This window comes from Cygnus olor, chromosome 3 (assembly GCF_009769625.2).
Source record: "Cygnus olor isolate bCygOlo1 chromosome 3, bCygOlo1.pri.v2, whole genome shotgun sequence".
NCBI classification, from domain to species: Eukaryota; Metazoa; Chordata; class Aves; order Anseriformes; family Anatidae; genus Cygnus; species Cygnus olor.
Window position 1 is genome coordinate 86,854,378 of NC_049171.1, and position 25,348 is coordinate 86,879,725.

General features: G+C 36.8%; 1 protein-coding gene across 4 annotated transcripts in view; it reads right to left on the reverse strand.

The window, feature by feature from the left end:
* Positions 1-1,474: 1,474 nt before the first annotated feature.
* The window catches only part of STRN (striatin), a 68,780-nt gene continuing 44,906 nt past the window's right edge, over positions 1,475-25,348 (reverse strand). For 2 of the 4 annotated variants that reach the window (XM_040551544.1, XM_040551542.1), the window contains 9 exons: positions 23,153-23,289; positions 18,786-18,961; positions 17,762-17,809; positions 16,950-17,071; positions 15,934-16,101; positions 13,549-13,689; positions 11,114-11,221; positions 9,762-9,848; positions 1,475-9,676 (listed from right to left, as the gene is read on the reverse strand). In XM_040551544.1, the coding sequence (XP_040407478.1) occupies positions 9,507-9,676; positions 9,762-9,848; positions 11,114-11,221; positions 13,549-13,689; positions 15,934-16,101; positions 16,950-17,071; positions 17,762-17,809; positions 18,786-18,961; positions 23,153-23,289 (1,157 nt within the window). In that variant the 3' untranslated portion in view covers positions 1,475-9,506. The remainder of the gene's footprint in view (positions 9,677-9,761; positions 9,849-11,113; positions 11,222-13,548; positions 13,690-15,933; positions 16,102-16,949; positions 17,072-17,761; positions 17,810-18,785; positions 18,962-23,152; positions 23,290-25,348) is intronic. The other 2 variants (XM_040551543.1, XM_040551545.1) reach the window with 1 other exon arrangement.

Below are 25,348 nucleotides of genomic sequence, written 5' to 3' on the forward strand. Positions count from 1 at the left end.
CCTCTACATTAAAAACATTGCAGCGTTATCTGTATAACCGAGTGTCTCAAATCCCTCAAGGTAGTCTTTAGGCCTCCTGTGTGGGAGGGTAACTCCTACATTGTTTTCTCCTTACCTCACAAATCTTCTGTTGACCTTCTCTGAAGGCAGAACACAGGCTGAATGCATTTGTACCACCATTTCATACAACAATCCCTATTTTCCTCTGAGGAGGGAAGAGGAGTAGGACTAAAGCAGAAGGCTTATTTTACCTACTGGGGAGAGAGAAGAGACAAGAACTTTTGTCCCACCTACAATCTTAAAAACCCCAACAGGACGGACTTGCTGACAAGTTGTTCTGCTCGGTTCTGTGTAGGTTCCCATACCACCCCCTCAGCAGCATCGTTCTGAGCGTTTTCCCGTAGCAACGCGGCTACCATCTGTGATGTGTGGTTTGCTCTCTCTCATCCTCTCCCCAAGGGCAGAACCATGTGCTTATTTTTATTTTAAACAAATGTTCTACCCAGGAAGCGCACCACGTTTCACTGTGATTAGGGGAGGCTGATAGTTCCTGAGCAACGGTACCATACCCACTCTGCATGCATCTTCAGCCGAGGCAGACAGCAGGGACTGCGTGCCTGATGCAGGTGCCAACAGTGACGAGGCAACAGAACAGTACAAAAACAAGACATATGGAGAACAGAGAAATTGAGACAGCCCCGTAACCCTCGGCACAGTTCAAAAAGTTCACGTGAAGTCACCTCAAGCCCCTCCACACCCAAGGCTACTACTTGTGCTAGACTGTGTGTACTTCCCCCTCCTGGTACATACTCCAAGAGCACAAACTTTATGAGAAAAAACACAGAATTATGAACACAATACAAAATGTTGAAAAATAGTATTTATTAGCACCCAATTTACATAATTATATGGTACAAATGACACTTACTTGCTGCTGTAACATTAAATAAAGCTGCTCTTAAAAACCATTGCTTATTTCTGGAAGTCCATGTGATTTTGCTCAGCACAGAACGCGGGTACAGTATACAGCTATCCCACTTCACTACTGTCATATCAATATAAATACCTGCGTGGTTACCTCAACGTGGTCTCATTTTAAATGGCTCACTAACATATGCAGATCTATATAATTTTAAGGACAAAATAGTTATCTGGATTATTCAGGCAAGTGAATGTAGCTTTAAATAGAACCCATCCAAGAAGTTTCACGAAGTATGAATTGCAGTGAAAAAGAGAAAATTCGGGGCTGCAATTGTGAAGCTCAAAAATATAGCAGTGTATTTCAAAATAATCTCCCTCTGAATTTTCTATCTTGTCATTTTAGATATTTATCCAGGATTTTAAAATATTGAATTTTAGTAAAAGTTTAATACTAAGTGTTTGAAGAAGCATTTTCATGTATAGCAAACTTTTATACCTTTTCTTATAAAGGCTTATCAAATCTTTGATCTTTGGAGAATGATCACTTTTTCACTTTGTTTCCCACAAGAAGCCTTTCCAAAATCTTTGAAACACGTGAATTTTTTGGATCCTTACTCCCAAGAAAACCATTTTCTTCACAAATTAGAAAACAGTATTTCTCACTTAAAAAAAACACAAAAACATTCACTTTTGTACAACACTAGCATTTAAACAAGGTAGTTTGGTGGTATTGTAGTTCTGACACAGCTTTGTACCGAGCCATACACAAACTGACAAGCAGACTATTACTCAACAGGTAGGCATTTCTCATTTGGATTCACCACTTTGCAAGACACTTGAAGCCCGATGTTGTTTCAAAGTAGTCACTCAAAACTCGCGTGCAAAATCATAACCTCAGCATAATTCTGAAGGGGAATCTTAATTTCCTTTAGCTGTTTAAGCAAGAGTTCATATATAAGTCACAGTAGCCTTTTCCTATCAACTGTCATGGAAGTGGCCTAGAACAGAAGAGGAGCAAACGGAATTACTAACATTTAAGTGGTTCCTACCTGTGGCACCTTCTCTGAAAGAACTGTCAGGTAACTAAATTCAACAGGTTTTTGTTTTGTTTTGCAGGGGGAATAGTTGAATGTAAACAACAACAATCCAAACTGTGATCACAATGAAAATTACTTCAATTTTACTAGTGAAAGTTCCATAATGCAAAGAAATTTGCCTGATTTTTTATTTTATTTTTTTTTATTTTTTTAACCTGACAGTTTCTGTTAAAAGAAACCGACTGAAGATATTTATACGAGATACAATGCAGGTATGTGCTGACAAATATTAATAGAAAACCTTACAGCAACAATATTTTTCTTATCACAGATTTCTGTAAGTTTCAGGTGCATGATTCAAGGAGAATGTAGCACAAGACTGCTTTTCAGTCTGTTTGGTACAAGGTAAAGGTACAAGAAATTATTAGCAAACGTGCTCATTTTGCATTTCCAGAAAAAGTGCTCACATACGAGACAGTTTTCAAAACCTATGCATGTTTGTAGATGCCTGACTGCACGGAGACAATTCTAGGAGCCATACATCTGAAAACAATCTACATTCAAAAAGCACTCTCTCATTGATAGGAAAAATAAAAAAATAATTTCTCAATGGAAAAATATTAGCTTGAAGTCCATTGCTTTTCCCTTATACAATGTTTTTGGCTGCTTTTGTAAGCAATGCAAAGCAATGAAAATATTTGGCTTGGAGACAAGTTATCCCTTTCCTTACAGAGCAGGACAAATCCAGCTGCGTAAATCTTCTCAGCTTTCCAGCCTAACAGTCCGGTGTGGGGACCAAGGCTTTCTGTGAAATAGCAAGGAACAATTTTGGGGGGGCTGCAATTCAAGCGGAGGGAATTGTCCACACAAGGCTTTGAGCAGCTTCAAAAGCACATGTGCAGGCATGGTTTGAACATGGGGGTGACCTCCCAGGATCACAGAGTGGCTTGGCAGCACAAACTGCACAAAGTTAGTGGAGCACACAATACCACGACTCAGTCAGGAACAAGGATGGGCTAAAGTGCATGTATTACTGAATGCCGCTTTAGTTCATCTATACTTCAGACTTTGTCATCCAGCAACATATCTCTCTTGACAATGACCCTGTTCAGACCCACGAATTGTACTATGGAACTGGAATTACACCTTCTGTAGTGGAATTGAGATTCTCAGAAACCCTAAATGGTACAGTACTTCCTAAATTTTCACAACTGACAACAGAGCAGCAAAATTAGGTCAGCAGGTGGGATAAGAGAGAACTCAGTAGACTTAAATGAACTGGGAATAAGGAGGTACAGAACAGCCTTTTGGTGGTGGGAGGAGCGGGACCAAACCCCAAACCCCAGTACCCTTCAAAAAACAGTCTGAAAAAAAACCAATAGTCCTTTACGAAATATACCTTGCAATGAGAGTCTACTGCAGATGGGATTTTAAGATTCCAAGAAAAATATAGCCTAAAGAAAGATTTAAGTGGGAAGATTAAAAATCAGAATTCAGAAGACTGATAACCTGCACAACTGGTGTGTATATATATATATATATATACCCATATATACACACACATACATATATACACATACATATGTATATATATAAGCACAGGCAGAGGCATCATTTTAAAGGTCCCATTTACCAGGAACTTCCCTCCCAGGATTAGTCCCACCAGCTGAACAAGAGCACTTGTCTGAGCAAAGGCTATTTACACACAGGTCATTTGAGTCCCCCCTACTCCCCACATTTGTTCATTCGCTCTGTTGGGCCTAAGGCTATCTTTCAAAATGTGGGTTACTTCTTGTCGGTCAATCCAACTTTAACGTGATGGATTAAACACTGCCTATGACTTGGTTTTCATCAGTTTCACTGCAGCTCAGCAGAAACATTGCAGAGGTTTTGCCTAACAGCTCACGGGCCATTAGTTTCAGTAACTGTTCTCTAAACTCATAAAGCAGCCAACACAGTTCACCAATTCATCTTCAACTAAAGATACTGCCGGATTTAGATAGAACATTCTCAACGCCTCCATGTCCTTATGGAAAAAGGAAGATTCCTGAAACATTTGTCAGATTTGGGCGGGGGGGGAAGAACAGGTTTTTCAGAAAAATCTTTGTTTCCTCTCTGTCAGTCAGTACTAACATCTAAACTTAACACCACTATGATGCTCACCAGCAGCAGATGTCCAAAAAAAAAAAATCAATGACTGTGTCAGACTGCAACATTTTATACAAACCAATTTACCATATGTGAACATTTCACTATTATATTCTGATCTCTGTTTTTCACTGTGTAGGCCAAGACAATTTTCACCATACAGCCACAATTTTCACAATGTTTTTAAATGCTGTGTTATAAGCAGCAGTATCTTTTCACAGTAGTTTCCATGAAGCTTATCAGAATTCCAGCTCACCTGCAAGAAAGCTGAAAAGACATGCAGGCTAAGCAAGTCACAAATCACCTGGAACCATTGGTCCTATTCATTTATATGAGAAAGTAAAATCAAGATGACAAAGCAATATTTAGCAACATATGCAAATGGGTCACCTTGTCTAAAGTGACAGTTTGAAATTTGAAAATCCACCTTTGACACAAAAGGGCGTAATTTGGAATCTGAACATACACTAGAATTTGTCCTTCATACAACCTGCAACCAATGGACAAGTGAATAGATCTGAAGAATCATTATGGGAAAACCTCGCTAACTTGCCACTCTATATTTAAAGGGTTTTCCTTTGCTCCCTGTGATACCATCAGGCTAAATCTGCACTGCTTCCCAGCCTAATTCTGCTGAGATGACACAAGTTCCATGGAGGGCACGTTGGTTCTGGCCACTTAACTTGCTTCACCTTCCAGAGCTCAGCAAACAGCCTCCCTGCTTCCCTCACTGCTCAGCACGATCCAAATGACCGCTGCCTACAGATCTTCAAAGTAAAAATACAAATAATCTCATTTGCAGGAACTCTCACGCTGCAGAAATTATTCATGTTAGATTGCAAGTCTGATGCTTCTGCAAAGATGACTGTTCTAGAGCAGTCTTGTACAGGCACAAACACAGTAACTGCATTTTCTTCCATAACTCAGCCTACTCTACCAGGTTTTACTAGATTTACTAGATATAATTTGTATTAAATGCTTCACAGTCAAGTAGGCTCCCCAGAACAGTCTGGAAAGACGCTGCCAAACCACAGTCTGAAAACGCTTTCAAACACACATTTTGAGAGGCATTCAGAAAACTTGCTTATCAGATGGTTATGCCTGCTTTTTAATTTCTTGTTTCCTGTAGGATGGACTAACACTTCTGACAGCGAAACACTGCTGATCTGACACATCAGTTTACAGAAAGTTCTGTTCCCCAAAATGACACTGATTTCAGATGCGTCCCCTTCCCTCACCTCCGTCCTTATGTTTTAACAAACAGGTGTACTGCAAAAGGTGGTGTAACTAAGTCCTTTATCTGTTTCACATTTATTCAGAAGGACAAGCTCCTGTTTAATTTAAATTCACAGCTGCAAAATGGTGCTGCACAGCCCAATCACAAAGCTGTATGGTGAACATCACACTTTTACTCGAACACATCACGTATGGGACTGCTATAAAATAAAGTTATTTGAATTCGGACTAGAAAATAACCCACACTATATAGCATGTAGATGTCCAGACTTCTTGGTAAAGAAGCTTTGTTTTGTTCGTTTGTTTTTAAATCAAAATAAAGATGAATGAGATCTGAAAATAATCATCAGGTGATTTTCTTGTAACTAGTAAACTAAATCTTTTACTTGGTGTGTCAAAACACTTTTGTCATTGAGGCACAATAAAAAGCAAGCACAAGGATTTTATAGGAGTGAGGAAAATGTATTCCACAGTAGAATTATATCTAGAGCTTCTTCCAGGCTATTCCAAATCATTTTGTGCAAGAGTTTTGGTAACCAAATCAAATATGTGAAAGCATACAGCACAGTGAAGTAAATGCTAAATAAAAATTATAGGACTTAAAAAACCTAGTGGAACAATTTTCAGTGTATGAAAGAATTGCAAATTCTCCCATTAAATTAGTTAGTAAAACCAAAATCAGTAGCACAGGCTAATATACACTAGAAAATTCTATGAGTTAACCATTAAAAAAAATGTACCATGTAGACTGCATACAGGAAAAAACATAATGGTAAAATGCAATATACAGAGATGCACAAAAATGCTTTTTTCAAGAATAAGCATTAGGTCCAGTCTCATTTACATCTTTAGATGCACGTATCACATTCATCTAAGTTACCAATTAGATTGAAACAGAAAGAGCTGCACGTAAAATGAAAAAAAAAATAGTGCACTCAGAAATCAGAAGTTCAAAGCTTACAAAAACAGGTTAATCGTGAAACAGAAGTTAAGTATCTAGCTGTAAAAGAATCATAAAGACATACTGAAAGTGAGGGAGAAACATGAGAAGCAGCAATGCTTAGTTATATATATAAAAAATCGTATTTTGTCAGCACTAAGATTCAGGTTTGTGAGACACCAGACCAAGAAGTTTGGACTTCCTACACAAAAGCATCATGTTTCGGGCTGGGGGGGGAGGACACGGACAAACCACATTTACCAGATCACCTTCAGACTAAGTCCAACAACTCATTGCATATGCAATGGTGTTGTGGGCACCAAGACATGAAGAAATGAGCTAAAAAGCTGAAAACAAAAGAAGAGTTGTATAAAAAGAGCAGACTGAAAAATAGCTTGAAGAAAGTGGAAAGAAATGGAAATATACAGCTAGAAACTACTGCATACCTGCAGGTTCCAAATTACAAAAGTGATTAGAAATATTTAAAATGGCACAAAACATGGCTTGGAATACTGGCATGACGTTACAAAAAGAACTACTAAACATCACATAATTCCTCCTGTCAGTGAGAAGCAATCATTGAAATAATCTTCCAAAGGAATCCTAATCGTTTAGAACATATACAAAACCTCACTGGCCAAGACAATATTAAAATGCACAAGTCTACAATCCTGCTTTAGCAAACAGATGAACTAGATAACCTAAATAATTTTTTCATCCCTAACTCCTATGATGATGTTCAGAAGATCTGGCAGGCTCATGCACAATACCCCGCAGTCCTACAAGTACGTGACCAAGTACAGTAAAAAGACATTGACATCAATTATGAAGACCAGCACAAAAATATATATACTCCACAACCTCTTTGTAAGGCTACATTTGTTTTGTTTTGTTTTTTAAAGGCACCTCATCCTCTAGCTATTGCCAGCTTTAAAAAAAACACTTTTCAGTTTGAGCAAGAGCTCAATAGTGAGAGGGAAACATCTTTCAATTCACATTTGAACAGCCACTTCTTACATTCCAATTGTAATCAGAATGACAGTTTTTAAAAACAAGCATGCTGGCCTATTAGTTTTATGTACAGCAATTTAAACAACTCTAACTACATATTGTATTGTGGAAGCAAAAGCACAACATTCATTTCATACTCACGCCATTATCCTCTGTATACACAAACTCAAGAGAACTCTTAATACTAAAACATTAAAATGCACCCATGGAGTCTTCCCTTACTAGACATTTAATACATGTTTACAATATATATACACATATATAATATACATAGCTTTTAGAATTTTTCAAATAAATCTTTGTAATTTCCTCTCCAAAAAGAAATAAAATAATGACACTGAAAGAATATGAGTCAAGTACACAGAACTCTCACAAAGTTGAACGCTCAGGTTTGCAGCCAAGTTTCCCCCTTTTCATCATAACCAACACACTTTATAAAAACTAAATAATCTGATTTACTATTGTAGTCATCTGTTTCACGGTAAAAGTTCTAATCTTATCTATGGAAATATATTGCATATCAATATCATGAAGTGACATATCTGAATATTCTGAGCAACAAAAGGTATTCCAGGATATTTTAGCAGTAATGTGTTGCAGGCTCAAACAGCACAGGTCAATCTTTTATTCTAAATAATACAGTTAATCTAAACTCTGAGTTCAGCTTCAAATGTGGTCCCATCTCCAAACATCACACTAAAAACAACATGGTCAAACCCTATGTTGGTATCTTTCAACGATTCCTTCTTAAAAAGTGTCAGTTTAAAGGTAAAGATTTTTATCAGTTTCCAGTCTTAACCTCAGGCTGGTATATGAAAGAGTTGCATGGATTGGGTTCTTTCCTACTCACATCTGCACCAGAAATAATCTCCAGCATCAATTCTGCCTTTCCTTCTGAGGAAAATGCCAGCTTCAGACTGAAGAGTAGTAAAAACTCCCAGGATGACACGGAAAAGAATCCACTCACTTTCCTTTAAGAATGGATAAAATCACTAAAATATTGTTTTAAAAGTTATTTGCGACTCGTATCAACAGAGAAGCACATCCGTTGAGTAACTTTAAAAAGCACTCATTTTTCAGGTAACCTAATTAATGGCATAATACACCCAGTGAAGTGGACATGTTGAGAAGTTCCACAAATGCTGAAGTACGGAAATACCTCTAGAAGTGGCAGAATCTTTCAGACTGACTTTGTGTAGGCAACTATTACACTAGCAGGACTCACACAAAGCAGCAGGCATAGGTTTAATCCTCAAAAGTAATTAAACATTTCATGGTACCACAATGCCCAGAACGATACCTGTTTTTTTTTAAGCAGGAACAGAAGGAGATGAACATTTGATAGTTATATTGTAAAAGAGTTTCTTTGGGAAGTCTTATGATAATTTCTTGTGCCAGATCTCCAAGAATAAACAGCATTATAAATCTGAATAAGTTAATCTGCTACTACAGTATATACAGACTGCTTCAGTCTGTTGTTAATTGGGACTAAAGGCTCAGCTTCTAGCCACACGCTAATGCAGTCTTTAAAAAAATTATATAAATTTTTTTGCAAACTAAATATTTGCTGTATAACACACAAGATTTAATAAAACTTTACTGTATTTCAATTTATGTTAGTAACTTGCTTTCCTTTAACCACATTTATCTTAAGCTAGCAGCCAGGTGGCTGAGATTAAGCATCAGCTACCGCTCTCTGAAGACAGTCTGCTTAGTAATACCAAAGGGATGACAAAGTGCCTCTCACAAGACACGGTAATGAGCATGTGAACTGACACTTTTTCCAGGTGATTTGATTTTTAAGTACATCATGATTCCTCAGTGAGAAGCATCCCAGAAAGTTTCCCTCTTTTCCCTCTCCCTGAAGCAATTAAACCCCTTCTTTCCAGTACTCCATTTTATTAATAGAGAATACATAGACCTAGTTTCACCCAAGGCCTGCCTGGACGAAAATTCACACCCTCTGTAATAAAAGCGCCTTTTTTTTTTTTTTTTGAACTATTTGAAACTGAGAGTTTCCAAGCTCTCAGCACCAGCTGAGCTCACAGAAACCAGAACAAACTTCAATTTAGAAAACAGCACCCTGCAAAAACTAAACACTTACAAACATTCTCTGAATTATAGGGCAGGATAATAAGATTCATGCCCGCCTCTTCTCTTTTGTGCAGCTGGTTAAATATATACAAAGCTAGAGTTGAAATGGAAGCTCTCTGTCATACAAACACTTTTGCCAGGGCATCTGCTCCTGCACTGGCAATATAACATTTGGATGGGTGGAATGCCACATCATGAATGGACTCATCAAATTTTTTGCGATGAGCAGTGAATTCTTGGATGCAGGTCTTGCTTTCAAGATTCCATAAGCGAATTGAACAGTCATGACCTAAAGAAAGGGGAAATGGTTTTCTTTATAATTTTCATGTTTGCCACCACTGTGAGAAAAGGAAAATGAAATTTCATGTACTTACTGCCAGACATCAAGTACAAGCCATTAGGATCAACAGCTAAACTTGTAACCGCATCTAAGTGAGCTACCATGGAGTGGATCAGTTTTCCTTTGAAAGAAAAGATTTAGGTTATTTTTCTGCAATTCACTGATACCTGTATTCACTGCTTAAACACAGTCTGTTTAATAATACATTAATTTTCTCCCATGATTGAATCAGGAAAAAATATGAAGCCGCCATTCTTTTAATGCTTACAGTCTCAGGAAAGATGCAGAACCAATACCACAAACTTTGTTAGCCCTTCGTTTTGTGTGGGCAAAACCACCTTGATGCTACAATCGCTGTGCACATTAAATATCTGCACATGAGGTGACTTAAGTGAGTCCAGCAGTAAGATTTTGACTTGGAAGGAGGACAGGGACTGAATATAGTGATAAACAGTGAAATAAACTAAATAAGAATATGGGATAATTTTAATCAAACCAGAGAGAATTAATGTTCTATTACAGCTTATTATAATTATAGTAATGATTTGATGTGAAAAATAAGAAATCATGGGTCAAATGTATTTTTTAAGCTGCTGAAAATAAAAAATAATATGAAAAACTCAGTGTTTCCTCTACTATAAATTACAGAACTATATAATTGAACAAATAATCTATTTTCAGCTTTTTTCTCAGCTTCCCTTGGGTGCTTTGACCTCTTCTTATTTAACACACATGGGGGGAGTAGCTAACTTAAAATCAACAAAAATATTGAAAGATCTCACTTTAACTTTTAGGGCAGTGTGACCTGGAAACAGAGAAGTCACGGGCTGAAGATTATCACAGTCAGAATAACAATTCACAAGATTCACAGTAAGAATAACAATTTAATACTACTATTCCTACCAAAAATTCCTTTAAAATCACAGCATTTTTAATTACACATCTTAGTGCAACTCTCACCACAAATTAGAAAACACACTGTAAGTGTCCAGCTGTTTCTGCAGAAGAGATATGGAGAAATACAGTATACCAAATTGAGAATGATGCCCTGCAAGGGAACTTCTACCTCCAATCCATCAAGCAGAAGTCTTTAAAGAACTAAGGAAGCGCCCAAGCTTCCTGCCCTCAAATCAAAATAATTCAGACACACACAACGAACATAAGGACATGCAAACTAAAAAGAAGCTTCCTTTCATGCTAATTACCCAATACATTTTTATATAGACTGGCAATTTTGGGGCTCTACCAATGAAAAGACAATTTCTTTTTCAGAGAATATTCAATTCTTTGTATCCCTCAGCATTTGTTTGAATAATATTAATCATAATGAAATTTTTGTTATGTCCTACAACTACTATGACTAAGTCCTGCCAAAAATATGCATACCTGTATTGTTGTCATAGAATTTGATGTGCCTGTCTTCGTGAGCCGTGATACTAATCGGAAGAGTTGGATGACTGATGACTCTATTTATCTGACAGGAGGAGCTGACTGCTAAGAAAAAAAATCATACGTATCAACACGTGTAAATTGCTAAGTGCTTTGAAAGATTGCTACTAAGAAACAAATATGTAATCAATCTTATCTGCAATACAATTTTTCCCTAATGTGATGGAAACAACTGAAAACCTTACATAACCTGTTTTACTCTAAAATACTTTCCAAATTACGCACACACAGAGGCATAAACTAACCTTACAAATGAGTGTAAAAACAAAAAGGTACGGTCTAATTTTTTGCTACAGTTTTAGATTGGTGCATCAGGTAAGAACAGGGAACCAAGAAATGAATGAAAATACAATTTTTGCATTCCCCACCTCCACATTCCTCCTCTTGTCCAGCTAAACTTTTTCCATAGCATACAGGCAGTACAGGAAAAAATAACATGATACGTTATATGTTTCAAAGCAAACAGGATCCCTTGCTCTCACAATCACAGAACAATACCCATCTACCATCATTTGATACACACTGACTAAAATTCTCATTGAAGAAAAGCATACTCAGCTATTCATGAGTCATGTTCCTAGCATTCAAGAATCTTGAAACATCATTATTTCATATTTATACACACACACACACAGAAACTAGGAAATTATAGGAAAGAAAGATATTTTGGTAGTTCGTTTTTTGATTAGAAACCTAGGCACTGATGTGACACACAGACTACTGTAAGAGTGGTCTTAAAGAGGGACAGACTACCAGGCAAAACACAGCCACTCCACAAATTAACAAAACAGAGTTATGTTTTTTCATGGAGGAGTTGACTGTATCCAGTTAACCTGCTGCCAAGAACACTCAGATCAGCTAATCAAAATCTTACAAACAAACAAAATAAAAGACCACTATAGGATCTGAATCTACAAAATGTGTCAGCGTCCATAGGACACTTAAGAATTATCAAAAGTGTTAACTGAGCCAAAAACATTCTTATTAGTAAACACCCCTAGAAGTACTAAAAGCATGAGGCTGCATCACAGCCAGTTTTCCTCAGTTTTAAAATGCCAAACGGAATGAGGCCCTCACTGAACAGCAGAGTCCCTACGTGGTGGTGGTAGGGCATTTCAGGTGATTCATTCTCCTCTTGCCTAGTTCTTGTATAAGGTTGTGTTTTTTTTTGTTGTTTTTTTTTTTTTTTAATATACCTAAGTTTTATAGTACTGTTATGTAACTAAAAACACTAAACAGAGACTGCTGGTTATACCATGGTCTTCCTTTTTAAAAAGGAATATTCCTAAATAACAGTAATGAGGAGGAAGTGAAAAGAAATGGCAAGAAGAAAACTTCCACTCAATACAGATAGGTGATTCAGGACTATTTTTTTCAGACAAACAAAAGATACTGGACTACAAAAAAAAGTAATAACGCAAAGAAGGGAGATGGGATATTCTGTTCCCTGTTATAAAATGACAGAGTTGTTCAACTACTTTTAAAACAGACAAGCAAAGCTAACAAGCAGGGCTTACTCGCTTATAAAAATATAATTGGACAGTAGAATTCACTGACATAAACTTTTAGGTGAAAAAAAGTTATCAAAATTTTAAGAAGGACTGAACATTTATGTTGTATCAGTTTACCATTTTGGCCTGAATATGAAACTTCAGGCTTCAGCTCATTCTGGTCCCTTTCCTAATGCCAGGATAAATTAACTTATAGATAGCAGGCTAATTACAGTTTCCTCCAGAGCATCTGATATTGGCCACTGCCATAATCCAAAGCATTATGTAGGACTTTGTGAATACTCTTTCACTGGAGTTCTGTTCATCTCCTATGGAGAAAACTTCAAAGACCAACTGCAAATGAGTCGGAAGTTTATATAAAACTTAGAAAAGTGACAGCCCTGACGAAAAATATAAAGGAAGTCCCCCACACGCTCCCAAATTTTTAATAAATTCAACTTTAGATTTGCCTGATATTACCTCTGTCTTGCAATTTTGGACTAAAGAGGAAACAGAAAATCCTGAAGCTGAAAATATCACTGGGCTCTATTAAAGAAGCCTGGGAAATCTATGCTTTTCATTCTGTCACTATTCCTTGGAGGATAATTTAGGGTGTCTGCAGGTGTTTCTTCTACCTTCTTTTAAAATTATATTCACTCTTCTGCTACTGAAATGCCCACGTGCTCAGGTATAGTAATAACAATTTATTACTACACCTTAAAACACAGCGTTTAACATAATTCATGTTTTAAATTATCATAACTTGTTATCTGACAAATAATAATGTATCATAAGTTATCTGACTAATTGCTTGGAAACACTGCAAAGACCATTAATACCATCTGATCTGATCTTAAGCAATATTTTTTTTTTGATACATACTAGTATCTACTCCAGAGTCCAAGGTAAGAATTCGTTGTCGTGTCTCCATGTTAAAAATGCTAGTGTGTCCAGTGTTAAATGATGCTACCATGAGGCTTGGGTCACTGCTCACGAGATCTACTGATGAAGGGATTCCCATTTCTAGAAAATAATGTAGAGATTATTTTTGTAAGATTCAACTGTTAAAAAAAAAAAACACGAAAAGAACACTAAGCACTTTGACATTTAAAGGGTCATGATTATGAAAGGAAATGTTACATTTTTAAAACTACACTATATATCAATCTAAACAGATTGCCCTGAATGATCACTTCTTTAACCCTATTTTTCTGGTATGCATATGAACAATATTCTTTACTAAGATGCTCTGTCTGGAACTGGGGCTAGACAGAAATCTACTGGCAGTAAGAACCTTCACTCCCTGCCCATGCCCCCCCCCTCCCCCCCCATCCTTTTTCTTCCTTTAACTCTAAGACAAATTTTCAACCAAACCTCCAGTTTAAGGACATAATATCAAAGTGGTAAAATCATTTACAAGACAGACAATTTCAAGTTGTTATTAACCTGGACAACTTCAGAGACTTAAAAAAAAAAAAAAAAAAAAAAAAAAGCTTTCCAGATCTAAATTTTATATGCTGACACTAACAGCATGGGAAGTTACATAAATACATTTTTCAGCTCATATCACAAAACTTTTTCCGTTGTGCCTATTATGCCATATATATATATATATATATATATATATATATATGTATATGTATATATATATATACACACACACACACACATCTGATGTCTTCACACCGTGGCTACCTAAGCATGACAGAAGGTCAGATGAGCAGATCTTGGGTATACGAAATAAGCTTTAAAATTTCTCTCCTCAAACATACTGGTCTCTACCAACTATGTGAAAGAACAGCATCAGTTCCAACAGATGTCAGAAGAAGGAAAAGAGGTATAGAGTGAGATACCCAAGTTAAGTGACCTGATGTCCATTGATACCAGATAATGCAGGAGTATCACCACCTCTCTCAAGGCTCATGGGAGAAACATCTTACTTGCATGCGCTGTGTGCTCAGAAATGTTAAGTAACTACAGATACCACAGTAAAGCCAAAAAAGACTGTTATGAAGATGAAAACTGTACTGTTTTGAAGTGACCTTTTCTATCACTGCAATGCCTGCTTACCTGCAGCTTCCTGGTAAGCCCACAATGGTTAATCTAAAGGATTTGAGAGATGACTGCTGAATATTTCAGAGAGTTTGTTCAAGTTTTTAATAAGCCATAGGCAAAATTCTGTTTCAAAGAAGAACCTTTGAATTTCATGTCTGAGTTTTAATTCACAGTTTAGAATATAAAAAACCATAATTAACTCTGTGAGTCAAGACTATTCTCTCCCATTTGCCCCTTGTTAATTTAATAATTTCAAATTAAAAAAAAAATCTTCCAGGAAATCTTCAAAGTAGAGAGGTAGGCAAGCTGGAAGCAAAGCAGTTACGATTCTGACAGAACCCTGCAGACTTTTGGAAACATAGCTTTGCCAGAACTGAACTGCATGAAATGTTTCTATTTTGCTCAGTCTATTTAAACTAACAAATAATGACAGATCTGGTCAGCTTTACAACATAATTCAGAAAGTCTGTTCAGTTCTGCGAAAGTTTATTTTGCCTTGAAGTTTTTCGGAAGAACCAAAGAACTGCCTTGGTTTGTGGGTTACCTTTAGAACCATCAGGTGTAAGATGGTTCTTAAGACAATGTCAAGTGACTCCTTCTAGAGCATTTACTGAAACAGCAACTCCAAGAAGTTAGGCTCTAAAGAACAGGATTTTGGTCTGTGCATCGTATTTTAGCAACTAAATCCTAACGACTAATTTTTTTCAATAAGCAGCACTTAGGTTGACTAGATTATTGCTTTTTATTTAATGCACAAACTAGAAAATCAATTGCAATCTGGCAATTCTATTTCCTTGTCAGTGGCACAAGGAACCTCACCTATAATGGTACTAGGACACTGCCCTGAGCCTAAGCACTGACTGTTCCAAATTTCTCTGGCGATAAGGGATTTTTATTCTGGACAAACCAGAAGCAAAGGCCTAACGGAAGCTCAGTCTGAATATCAGTTATGGAGGAGGTGCATTATACTCCATGGATCTAGTAACATCAGCAGATAAGCTGCAGTAATTTTTAAATGTGTGCATCCCCCTGTGTGTAGGTATCCATATTAGCTGGTGTCAAAGGAGAAGAGACTCAAATTTACTACCCCACAAAAACACTCATTAAGATAAAAAATCCAGTAAACAAACAGGAAAGATTTCTACTCAATAGCCAAAATTATGGCATTCTGAATAGTGGTAATGAACTTTAAGTTAGGGCACTTTTCTGTACCTTGATTATCATTAAATATATTGAGAGCTGGAGCAATTTCTGTAGTTTTCCATAAACGTATAGTGCCGTCTGCTGAACAGGACAGCAAACGCTGGTGTGTGCCACTGTAAACCAGACCCCACACTGCATCTGTGTGGCCTACAAAAGCACCTCTTAGAACAGAAGGATCTGTGAACAAAAGACAAACAGAACATTTCAGAACAAAGATTGCATTAAGTCAATATTTGTATCTTGGTCTGTGCGCTTATGGACCAGCCTCAACAAGCTAGTCCATACAACAAAACAAAAAAACCACAACCAGGTCATACCAACATAATAGTCTCAATTATTCTGGGATGAAGATGCTTTAATTTCATCAGCATACATAGTATTTGGTTTGTAGCTAATGGAATAAATCAAAGTTTAAGCAGAAAGAACAGTATCAAAGTTTGGAAAACAGACCTTTGTTTCATAATTCTCTCTCAAGCAGCCATTAATGGCATATTCATCTTTTTTTTTTTTCCAAAATACAACTTCGAGGCCAAGCATATCTGAAGCTTTGAGAAGTGAAGAATGTTTTAAAACCCAGACACAAGGCTGAGACCCATTCAGATCTGGTAAACCTTACTGAACTAGGTCTTTTTATCAGTTCACAGAAAACATTAACAGCTTTGGTCTCAGACTATACAACCTCTTTTTATCTCAACTGCACAGAGATTTGTCAAAGAAAAGAACATTAAAATACACATTTCCTGCACTTGCCGAGTATTTGGTTTAACCTTATACTTTTTCAACCCAGCTGTTTGTCAAAATTGTGAAGAGACCAAAGCGCTTTTATGAAAATGACACGTTTCATCTTCTTATTAATGCATATCAGTATTAAAACAAGAATTCACTTAAACTAATTGAAGCCAACATTTAATTTTCTCTTTTAAATTTGCCAAGAAGTATTTCTACCTACCTATTATACTATTTTAGCCACATAACATTAATGTCACTAAATGTATCATTTGTTGGTGTGCCTGACAACAACATACCGTAAGAATCATAGGGGTCGATGTTTGGGTTGGTTGTATTCCAGCCATGGATGAGGCCATCAGTTCCCCCACTGTAACACTGTTCACCGTTACTGCTCATCACCACACAAAGCACTGGTCCACTGGAACAAACCCCAACCCCCAACAAGTTGACTATTAACATTTTCATTAAGTGATGAACAATGTCAATCAAATCCTCAAATTTCCACAAAAAATGCAATAGATTTGCTGCACTGCTTGCAACAGAAATTCTGCATTCTCAGATCATATGCTACAACACTTCCCACAAGAAAACCTCCACAATATTTGGTAACATAACTACAGTCAGAACAATTTAGTCATTATGAACATGAAATATGAAATGTCTTACACTTTAAAACTATAGGCTTTGTTATTTCACTTAAGTAACTTTTTTCCTTTTAAAAAATTACAGGCTTCTTCATGAAAATGATTCAGTAGATTTTAATTCACTGGGAACAACTTCATTCTACATATGCACATATCCAACAAAAAGTCAGGAGATACAATGATGAAAAGAAAACTTAGTTGAATTTGAACTGTATAATCGTTACGGTTTTCTTTAAAAAACTGTGCTGTACTTAGTGTCAGACAAAAAAGATCTATGCAGAAAGGAAATGAACATATGCAGGTGTTTTACATAACATGGGAACTAGAAGCACTACATGAAAGCACTAATAGAAGCACTAGTAGAAACACTAGTAGTTGACATGGTAGAAATTTAAAAAAATTCTGTCTCTGTTTAAAAGTATTCTATTTCTGAAAATATGATAATGTTCTTAGCAAATACTCACTTATGTGCTCTGAAGGTATATATCGGCTCTACATCAAGAGAAGCACTCCTAAATGAGGTACAAGAAAATGTTAACATGTGTACAACCTTACACAATGCTTTACAAAAATCTGCCAAAAGTGCTAAATTCTTAAAATCAGTGCTACCTCTTTTGAAGTCTCCCTCAAAACTCCTTCTCCTAACATGATTTTTTTCTATATCTAGTAATTATTTGCATTCTTTCAAAATATGATAGGATTTTTGTTTATTTAAAGACTTGCAAGGTTGAGAGTTCAAGATCTCTCACACAGCAATCAAGCCAGTAGGTGCATCAATAGGAGGAAAGGAGTGGAGGGTTATCAGTATCAGTTGGAATATATCATTAAGTGTTCCCACTCCCTACCTGATGAAAGAGGTTTATGACACTTTGCTTTTATACCAAAGCTGTAACACAGTTACAAATCACTTTAACTACTGCTCAGGTCTTTACCAATCAGGGGTTATGTCATCACAGACTTCAGGAAGACCAGAGGCTTTGCCTAATCTTCCTGAAAGGTATCATGTACTACTCCCTCAATATGTTAGCCCTGCTAAGAATTTGCTTGTTTCCTCATGGCCACAGCAACATGAAAGAGACACTGTACAAGCAAACCTAGCAACAACTACATCAATGCCTAATTCTGTACATAGATATATGCATTTATGTGTGTGTGTGTCTATATAAGCTTATATAGTGTACACGTGTGTATTTATATACAGATGCAAGCACACTAACAAGGCTGCATCCAAATATCTTCACTAGTAAATTAATTTGCAATGATATCTACACAGAAAATATAAAAAATGTGAATGGTTTTCATTTTCAAAAATAAAATGCATCAATGAACATGTGTAGATTTCTTCTGGTGCTCTTTAAAAATCTCCATAATTCTCTAAGAGCTTGTTTTCCTGTTCTTAAATTGAAGAAAAAATTCCCGTTAACTCCCAGATGAAGCTCCATTTATATAAAAAAAAATGTTTTAATGGAACAAAACAAAAAATCTTACTTTTTTGCTGGGGCTGTTTTTTGTAAATTCCACATTTTTAATGTATGGTCCTCTGAAGCTGTTATTAACACTGGTTCAACTGGATGAAAAGCCAGACCTCTTATTCCATCAAAGTGGCTTCTTAATGTGAATTTGGGGTTCCAAGTCTTTCTCAATGCATCCTTATTGTTTGCTATCTAATAATCACAATTAAAAAAAAAAAAAAAAAAAGAAAAAAAGGCAAATTCACAATTAATCTGGAAGGCATAAGGAAAGGAAATCAGAACTTTAGTTTGGCATTTCCAGTTGTCAAATTACCTCGCCTATTTTTCATAACAACCTGTTCTTGAGCAACAGTCCATTTAAAACTGATTAGACTACTTAAAATGGGTATGAAGGTAGATGTATTCCACAAAGGCAACGAGTACACCTCTGCAGCAATGCACTCTGAGCAACTGAAATACTCCACATCTATTAAGTTACATGATTTAAAAGCTGAAAAGTACTTTTCTGACTGATACTTCTGTAAACTTGATTTAGTATTTGAAAGTTGATCTATATGTACTGGCTCATTCATTAACACTGGGCTTGAATCAAGCAGGCTGTGGTCCCTAAATATTGGGAGTACCATCAACATAGCATCTCTAAAGCAAAGATCTAATGGAAATGTAGAAATGTCTTTGCAGTGAAGAAAAGAACACCAAACTTACTCATCTAAGGCAACACAAGCTTCTGATAATGCCAGACAAGTAAACTGTGCCAGAGAAGGAAAGAAAACCAACAAAAACAAACAACAAAAAAAACTCAGCTACATACTAAGTATATAACTGGCAAGCACTCAGCTATCATATACACAGACAATTACTGAGGAACAAATGCCACCAGATCCAAAAAGAAAGCCCTTTAAAAAAATAACAGCTACTCAACACTGCTCCTCCAAACAAACGATGTAAAATGCCAAATGGACTTTTATGATTTCGTCAATCAATACTGCCATAATTAAATTTACCTTGCCATAACCACTGGAAACGGTCCATTAATAAAACATTGACATAAACAACTATGACTCAGATATTGATGATTTCATTACAATAAAAGCTGTGGATAATCCCAAATAATTTAGTTTCTTTAACTCCAAGAAAGAGATGACTATCAAGAGACATTTTGAGAATGTCAAAGAACACACAAAAAAAAAGGTTTAAAACAAAAGTGCCTTTTTTACATCTGGCTTTATTAATAAAACTATGCTTCACTTACGAGGTTCCATAGATTTTAAACAATGAGAAAGGAGGCACAGCAAACAGCAGGTTTGGTTTCATCACGTTTCTTTGTAATTATGCACTGTCGGCTCAGTGAGACAGCTCAGTTTCTTTGCCAGTCTACGGAGTTCAGTTGGCTCAGAGGGAACAGACAAATGCTGGAGCCGGAGCAAGGATGGGGCAGGACTGCAAAGTTAGCTCTGTCAGGTTTTCTGGAGACTAGCCAAGAAAGTCTCAGCAAATAGGGTGCAACACAGAGTATTCACAGATGTCCGGAGTGGAATTCGGTTGCCTAAAGACAGGCATCTAGCACCTATTTAGGTGATGGAGGGAACGGAACCTGACCTCCAGCTGCTGTACCAGAAGCACGGGTCCTGTGTCGTATCTGTCAAAGCCACACAGACACCTCAGTCACCTAACAAGACATGCCAGTTCTGACAATAGTATTCCCGATTTGTTTCTCATTCATTCAAAGATGCTCTTCCAAAAGAGTGCAAGATGATTAGCTTAAAAACTGGGAAGGAGATGGAGGGCAATCCCAGCCAGCAGACCAGCAGCAGAGGTGGAGACAGACCCTAGCCTGTTTGGCCACCCCACCAACACTCCTCTTCACTAAGGAGACTTGCAAGAGCTGCAAGAAGCTGGGTTACTGGCAAGGCAGCTAGCCTCCTTTTCTCTCTCCCCACTAAAACACAACAGTGAGGCAAACTGAGATTTGAAAAACAGATCTTGAGGGGGGGGAGGTTCGACCCCAAAATTAGCTCCTGATTTGGTTTTACTTGTAACTGTAACAGCTGTGTCTAACTGTATAATGTATACAGATAACTTGAAAAATCCCGAAATAGCTATGGTATGCACTTAGGATTATGGACAATTCTGATGCTCAAAGTTAAAGGCAAACAAGCAAGTGCCTACTGCAGACGTCCCAAACCTCTGAGTCAGAATATAATGTGTTATTGCCAGTATATTATGCGTAATAATTTTGTAGCTTAGATACTTTTAGGTACAGTGCTCAGTCTGTTACAATTTTATGAAGCTTCTTAATCTACCTGGAAAACTAAAAAGAAAATAAATAAGAACCAACTGAAGTAAACATTTGTTAAGACAACAATATGCAATATTTAAGGAAAAAAAAAAGATAAACAGTACTGGTTAGTTAAGATAGTACTAGTTAGTAATCTGGGAAATTTCACCGTGTTATCCCCAAAAGGGAAGTCTTCTCTTTTAAGTAATAAATTAATAACCTACATTACTAATTTAAAACCATTCTTTAATTTACTGCCAACCAAAGCAACATTTGAAAAACCTAAACCATAATATGAAGAGCATAATACTGCCATGTTTTGTAAGAAAGGAATCCAGTAAAAATGACACTGAAAAGAAAGGGCCTGAAAACAGGAACCTGTCTGCAGCTCTTGAGAGAAAATGAATTTAAAGACTGATTCACGCAAAAACTTCCAACTTCATTCTCTTTGTGATATAAAACCGACACTCAAAAAAACTACTAAATTTCTACTAATCCTACTAAATCCCACTTGATTCCCATTTGGCAGGTATATACGTAGTCCAAAATAAAAGCAGATTATATTATTTGTAAGCTAAGCTTTCAAGGAAGCTTGAAAGGGAAAAACTAATCATTCATTTTGTTTCAATAAAGAGTACGGCGACAAGAGCAAAAAGCTTCACAAACACTTTTTTTTCCTTTATTGTCAGCACTGGAAAAGATAAGGGGTAAGGCAAGCACAACTACGAATCCTGATCACTAGACTTAACATAGGATTTAACAAGTGAACAAACAGAAGTTAACACTCCCAACCATGCACGATGGGATGTGGGTAGACAAAGAATGATAGATTCTGTAAATAAAAGCTCTTAGTTCAAGGTATGGAGACACAGACAAACACTACAGTTTATACAGACACCTGAACAATGAAGTCAGCCACTGAAAGCATTAAGCTCCTGTACAGATGGTTTAGATGTGTCGTGTCCTCTGAACTTAAAGAAAATCAGCATCTAAGTTTTCAGATTAACTAGAAAAAAATGTGATCTGTAAATCATCTTACCATCTTTTTATAGACAAAGTTATGAAACATTAACAAAAAACTTAAGATCTGAGAACAAGTTAGGAGATGATGCTAAGATACTAAATCTTAGTAGATATGTTCTATTTCATTGCAGTCCTGATGATTCAGAGTCACATGCTCAGAAACTTGCTTTAGTAGTAGAGCATGTCTCTACAGTGTCACTCTCAAAACATGTAAACTTTTATTAACTATGCAATGTATTGCTCTATAAGTGCATACAAGGGTAGAGCTTCAAACTAAGAACCTGAAGGTTATTTCTGAAATCTCAGATTTTATTTGTGACAGTAAAATCCCACATGGTGATTACTGAATAGTCAGATTTACTGAAGGCATGCTTCCTCCCCAACATGCAAGACTCAAAAATTTTATCTATAACCACTCAACCTTGAGAGAGCTGGGCAATGCAACCTAAATACTAATTTAAAGTTGATAAATCACAAAGATGATGATTAAAAGTAATAAGCATCTTTTCAAGAAATCATAAATATACACCAAAAAAAAAGTTCAAAAAAGCATTTATAAGAGAGATTTTTGATACAAACTGAAAGAAAAGGAAGCCATATGTTACACACACAGACACAGAAGTGCTGGCCACAGTGACCTGCTAAAAGTCTCTGGTGCAGCTTCCCATTTGAGAAGAGACTACGGTCCACACCAGATAAGGTCAGCAATATCTCTCCCTAGCCAAGCATTAACCATCTTCAAGGATGGAGATTCCACAGTTTCTGTGGGCAAATATTTTTTCCCTTATGTCTAATCTGAATCCCTCATGCCATAATTTTTTACTGTTTCCTCTTGTTTTAACACCTGACATTACCAAGAAGCTTGGCTCTATCATCCTTGTAAGCATCCTTCCAACACCTGTAGGGCTGCTATTAGAGCACCCCTTAGCCTCCTCTACATCAAACTAAACAAGACCAGTTCCCTCAACATTTCTTCATTAGTCACATGCCACTGGAGACCCTCCAATTTCTCCACAGTCCTCTTGAAGTGGAGGGACCCAAAACTGCATATAGATATGGCCTCACCATTAATAACCACTTACATCGTAAGTCAGCGAATCTGCCTCATTGGCTACCGTGAGGCCTGCCAGTTCTCCAAGACCCAGTTCATTTTCAAGGGCTTCATCTGTTCCCATTATGAAAGATTTCCCTGAAGAAGGAGGGAATGTTAAAGCTTCCACTGCAAGAGAAAACAAACAACAACAAAAAAAAACCACCATGAAGCATGGGTTTACACAATGTTGATTTATAGAAGCATATTTGCCACTTCTGAAATACTAAACATCTCTCAAGTAGTTTAGTGTAAAAAGACATAAAAGGATCCATAAAAAATAGACTTCTAAAGAGTATCATTGTACTTACCAATTAATGGTATCTTCTGAACACTCTCAAGTGTGCATGACTCAAGACAGTAAATGTAACTAGCCACAGGAGGGAAGAGTATGCTACCATTCGCCCATATATAATGCAAAGTAACACAGAAAAGCTCAGGCCCTTCCCCAGCTCCCCTATAAAATATGCAAACAGGACATGTAGAAGCAGCAAAAAAGTACCCAAGAAGAGCTGGTGGGAGCAGCTGGACTTCCTTCTTAACACTGTATCTGCTCATACTCAAAAGCATGTCTACAGCAAGGCTTGTTTACATGCACTACCACCTAGCAGTACGTCTGGAAGCTGAGAATTCACTGCTACTTGTAAAATTACTGCAACTGCCAAATAGGTCAGTCAGTATTTAATTCCGGGTTTTTACTAGCAGTATGCAATCTTAATAATTTGCAGCTGCTATAGCATGCCTATAGGAGCTCCATTCACCATTCCATAAACATATTCATATGCAGATTCACTAGAAATGGAAGGATAAAAGGTTAAGAGGAGAACAGTTCATATAAGGCTCTGCATCAAGTGATACAACTGGAAAGAAACTATGCCTTTATGAACTTCACTCTATGACAACTCTCCAAAACTACAGATCACAAAAGGGGGACTGAATATATAAAAATGTGCTATCTTCTGGACATGACAGACTTTACCTTATGTCTCAAATTACAAGGGTTTTTCAGTAAATTACTTCCCAATCAAACCACCCCCCTTAAGTTCCATTGTAAATAAAAGACCTTGCAAATACCATTGCTACCATGGAGAAAAAAGGAAACACCAGCTCATTCTCAGCATCTTATTTAGTCTAGCAGCATCAACAGTAAGTTAAAACTGAACAAACCATGGCTTACAGTGAATAGAAGATTTATTCAGGCTGCTTCCCCCTTGTCTAAAGGCGTCAGGTTCAGATTCTATTCAATTCCCCTCCAGACCATCCAGCAAAAACTAACCCAGTCTTCGTGATCTTTCCATTCCACTCATGCACCTCTATGAATTGTCCTGTTTGTTTTCAATTACCCTTTAAAATCAAGTAAAAACCCTTCAGCTCTGCTGTTTGATTAGGTCTCTTAGTTATTACCTTTTAATTACAAACACCCCTTACTTTCATCACCCTGAAGTCTAAACTATCACACTCTCATTCTCTCTTTTGACCTTATGATGCAACATTCCACTCAACACCCAATACATACAGGATGTCAAATCTGGAAAGTTACTAGAATTAAAAAAAAACGTATGCCAAAAATATCAGCTGGTCTCAGATTTGCAAAAGGAATATGCAACTAGAAGCTTGTAATACTGAACTGAGACTAGTAACAGTCAACTGTCCTCTCGCTTTCCTGAGAGTCCATCTGAGTCTCTAAATTAAAAACCACAATCTTGAAAGGACATGAAAATAGAGCTCTGCAAATACGTCTCTCAATACATGGGAGAAGGTTGGAAAGGAAACATTCAACCAAAAATTCCTATACTTCTCGAAGTGTTGCTAAGTTACCCCCTTCTTTCATAAAGAAAATCACTGAGCATGTAGGAAACAGAACTACTGAGATCTTCACTAACTATGCCACACAGCAGGCCTTTTTATGCATCTTAATTATAACTTGGCCGACCTACTTTTTCACACTCACTGAAAGACTGCTAAGTCAACACCATGTTTTGCTCATTTTTCTAAAGACACATTTACCATTTAAATAAGGAGCAAGATACGATCTTTTACAAGTTTATATATCCTAATATATTTATTATGCTGCATATTACAGCAACTAAGATGTTGAACCACATGCATGATTTAGCAACTTAAAGAGGTAATATTAATGAAGGAACTCACACACTATGTTTTGCAAAAATGCATGGTTTTCCATGCT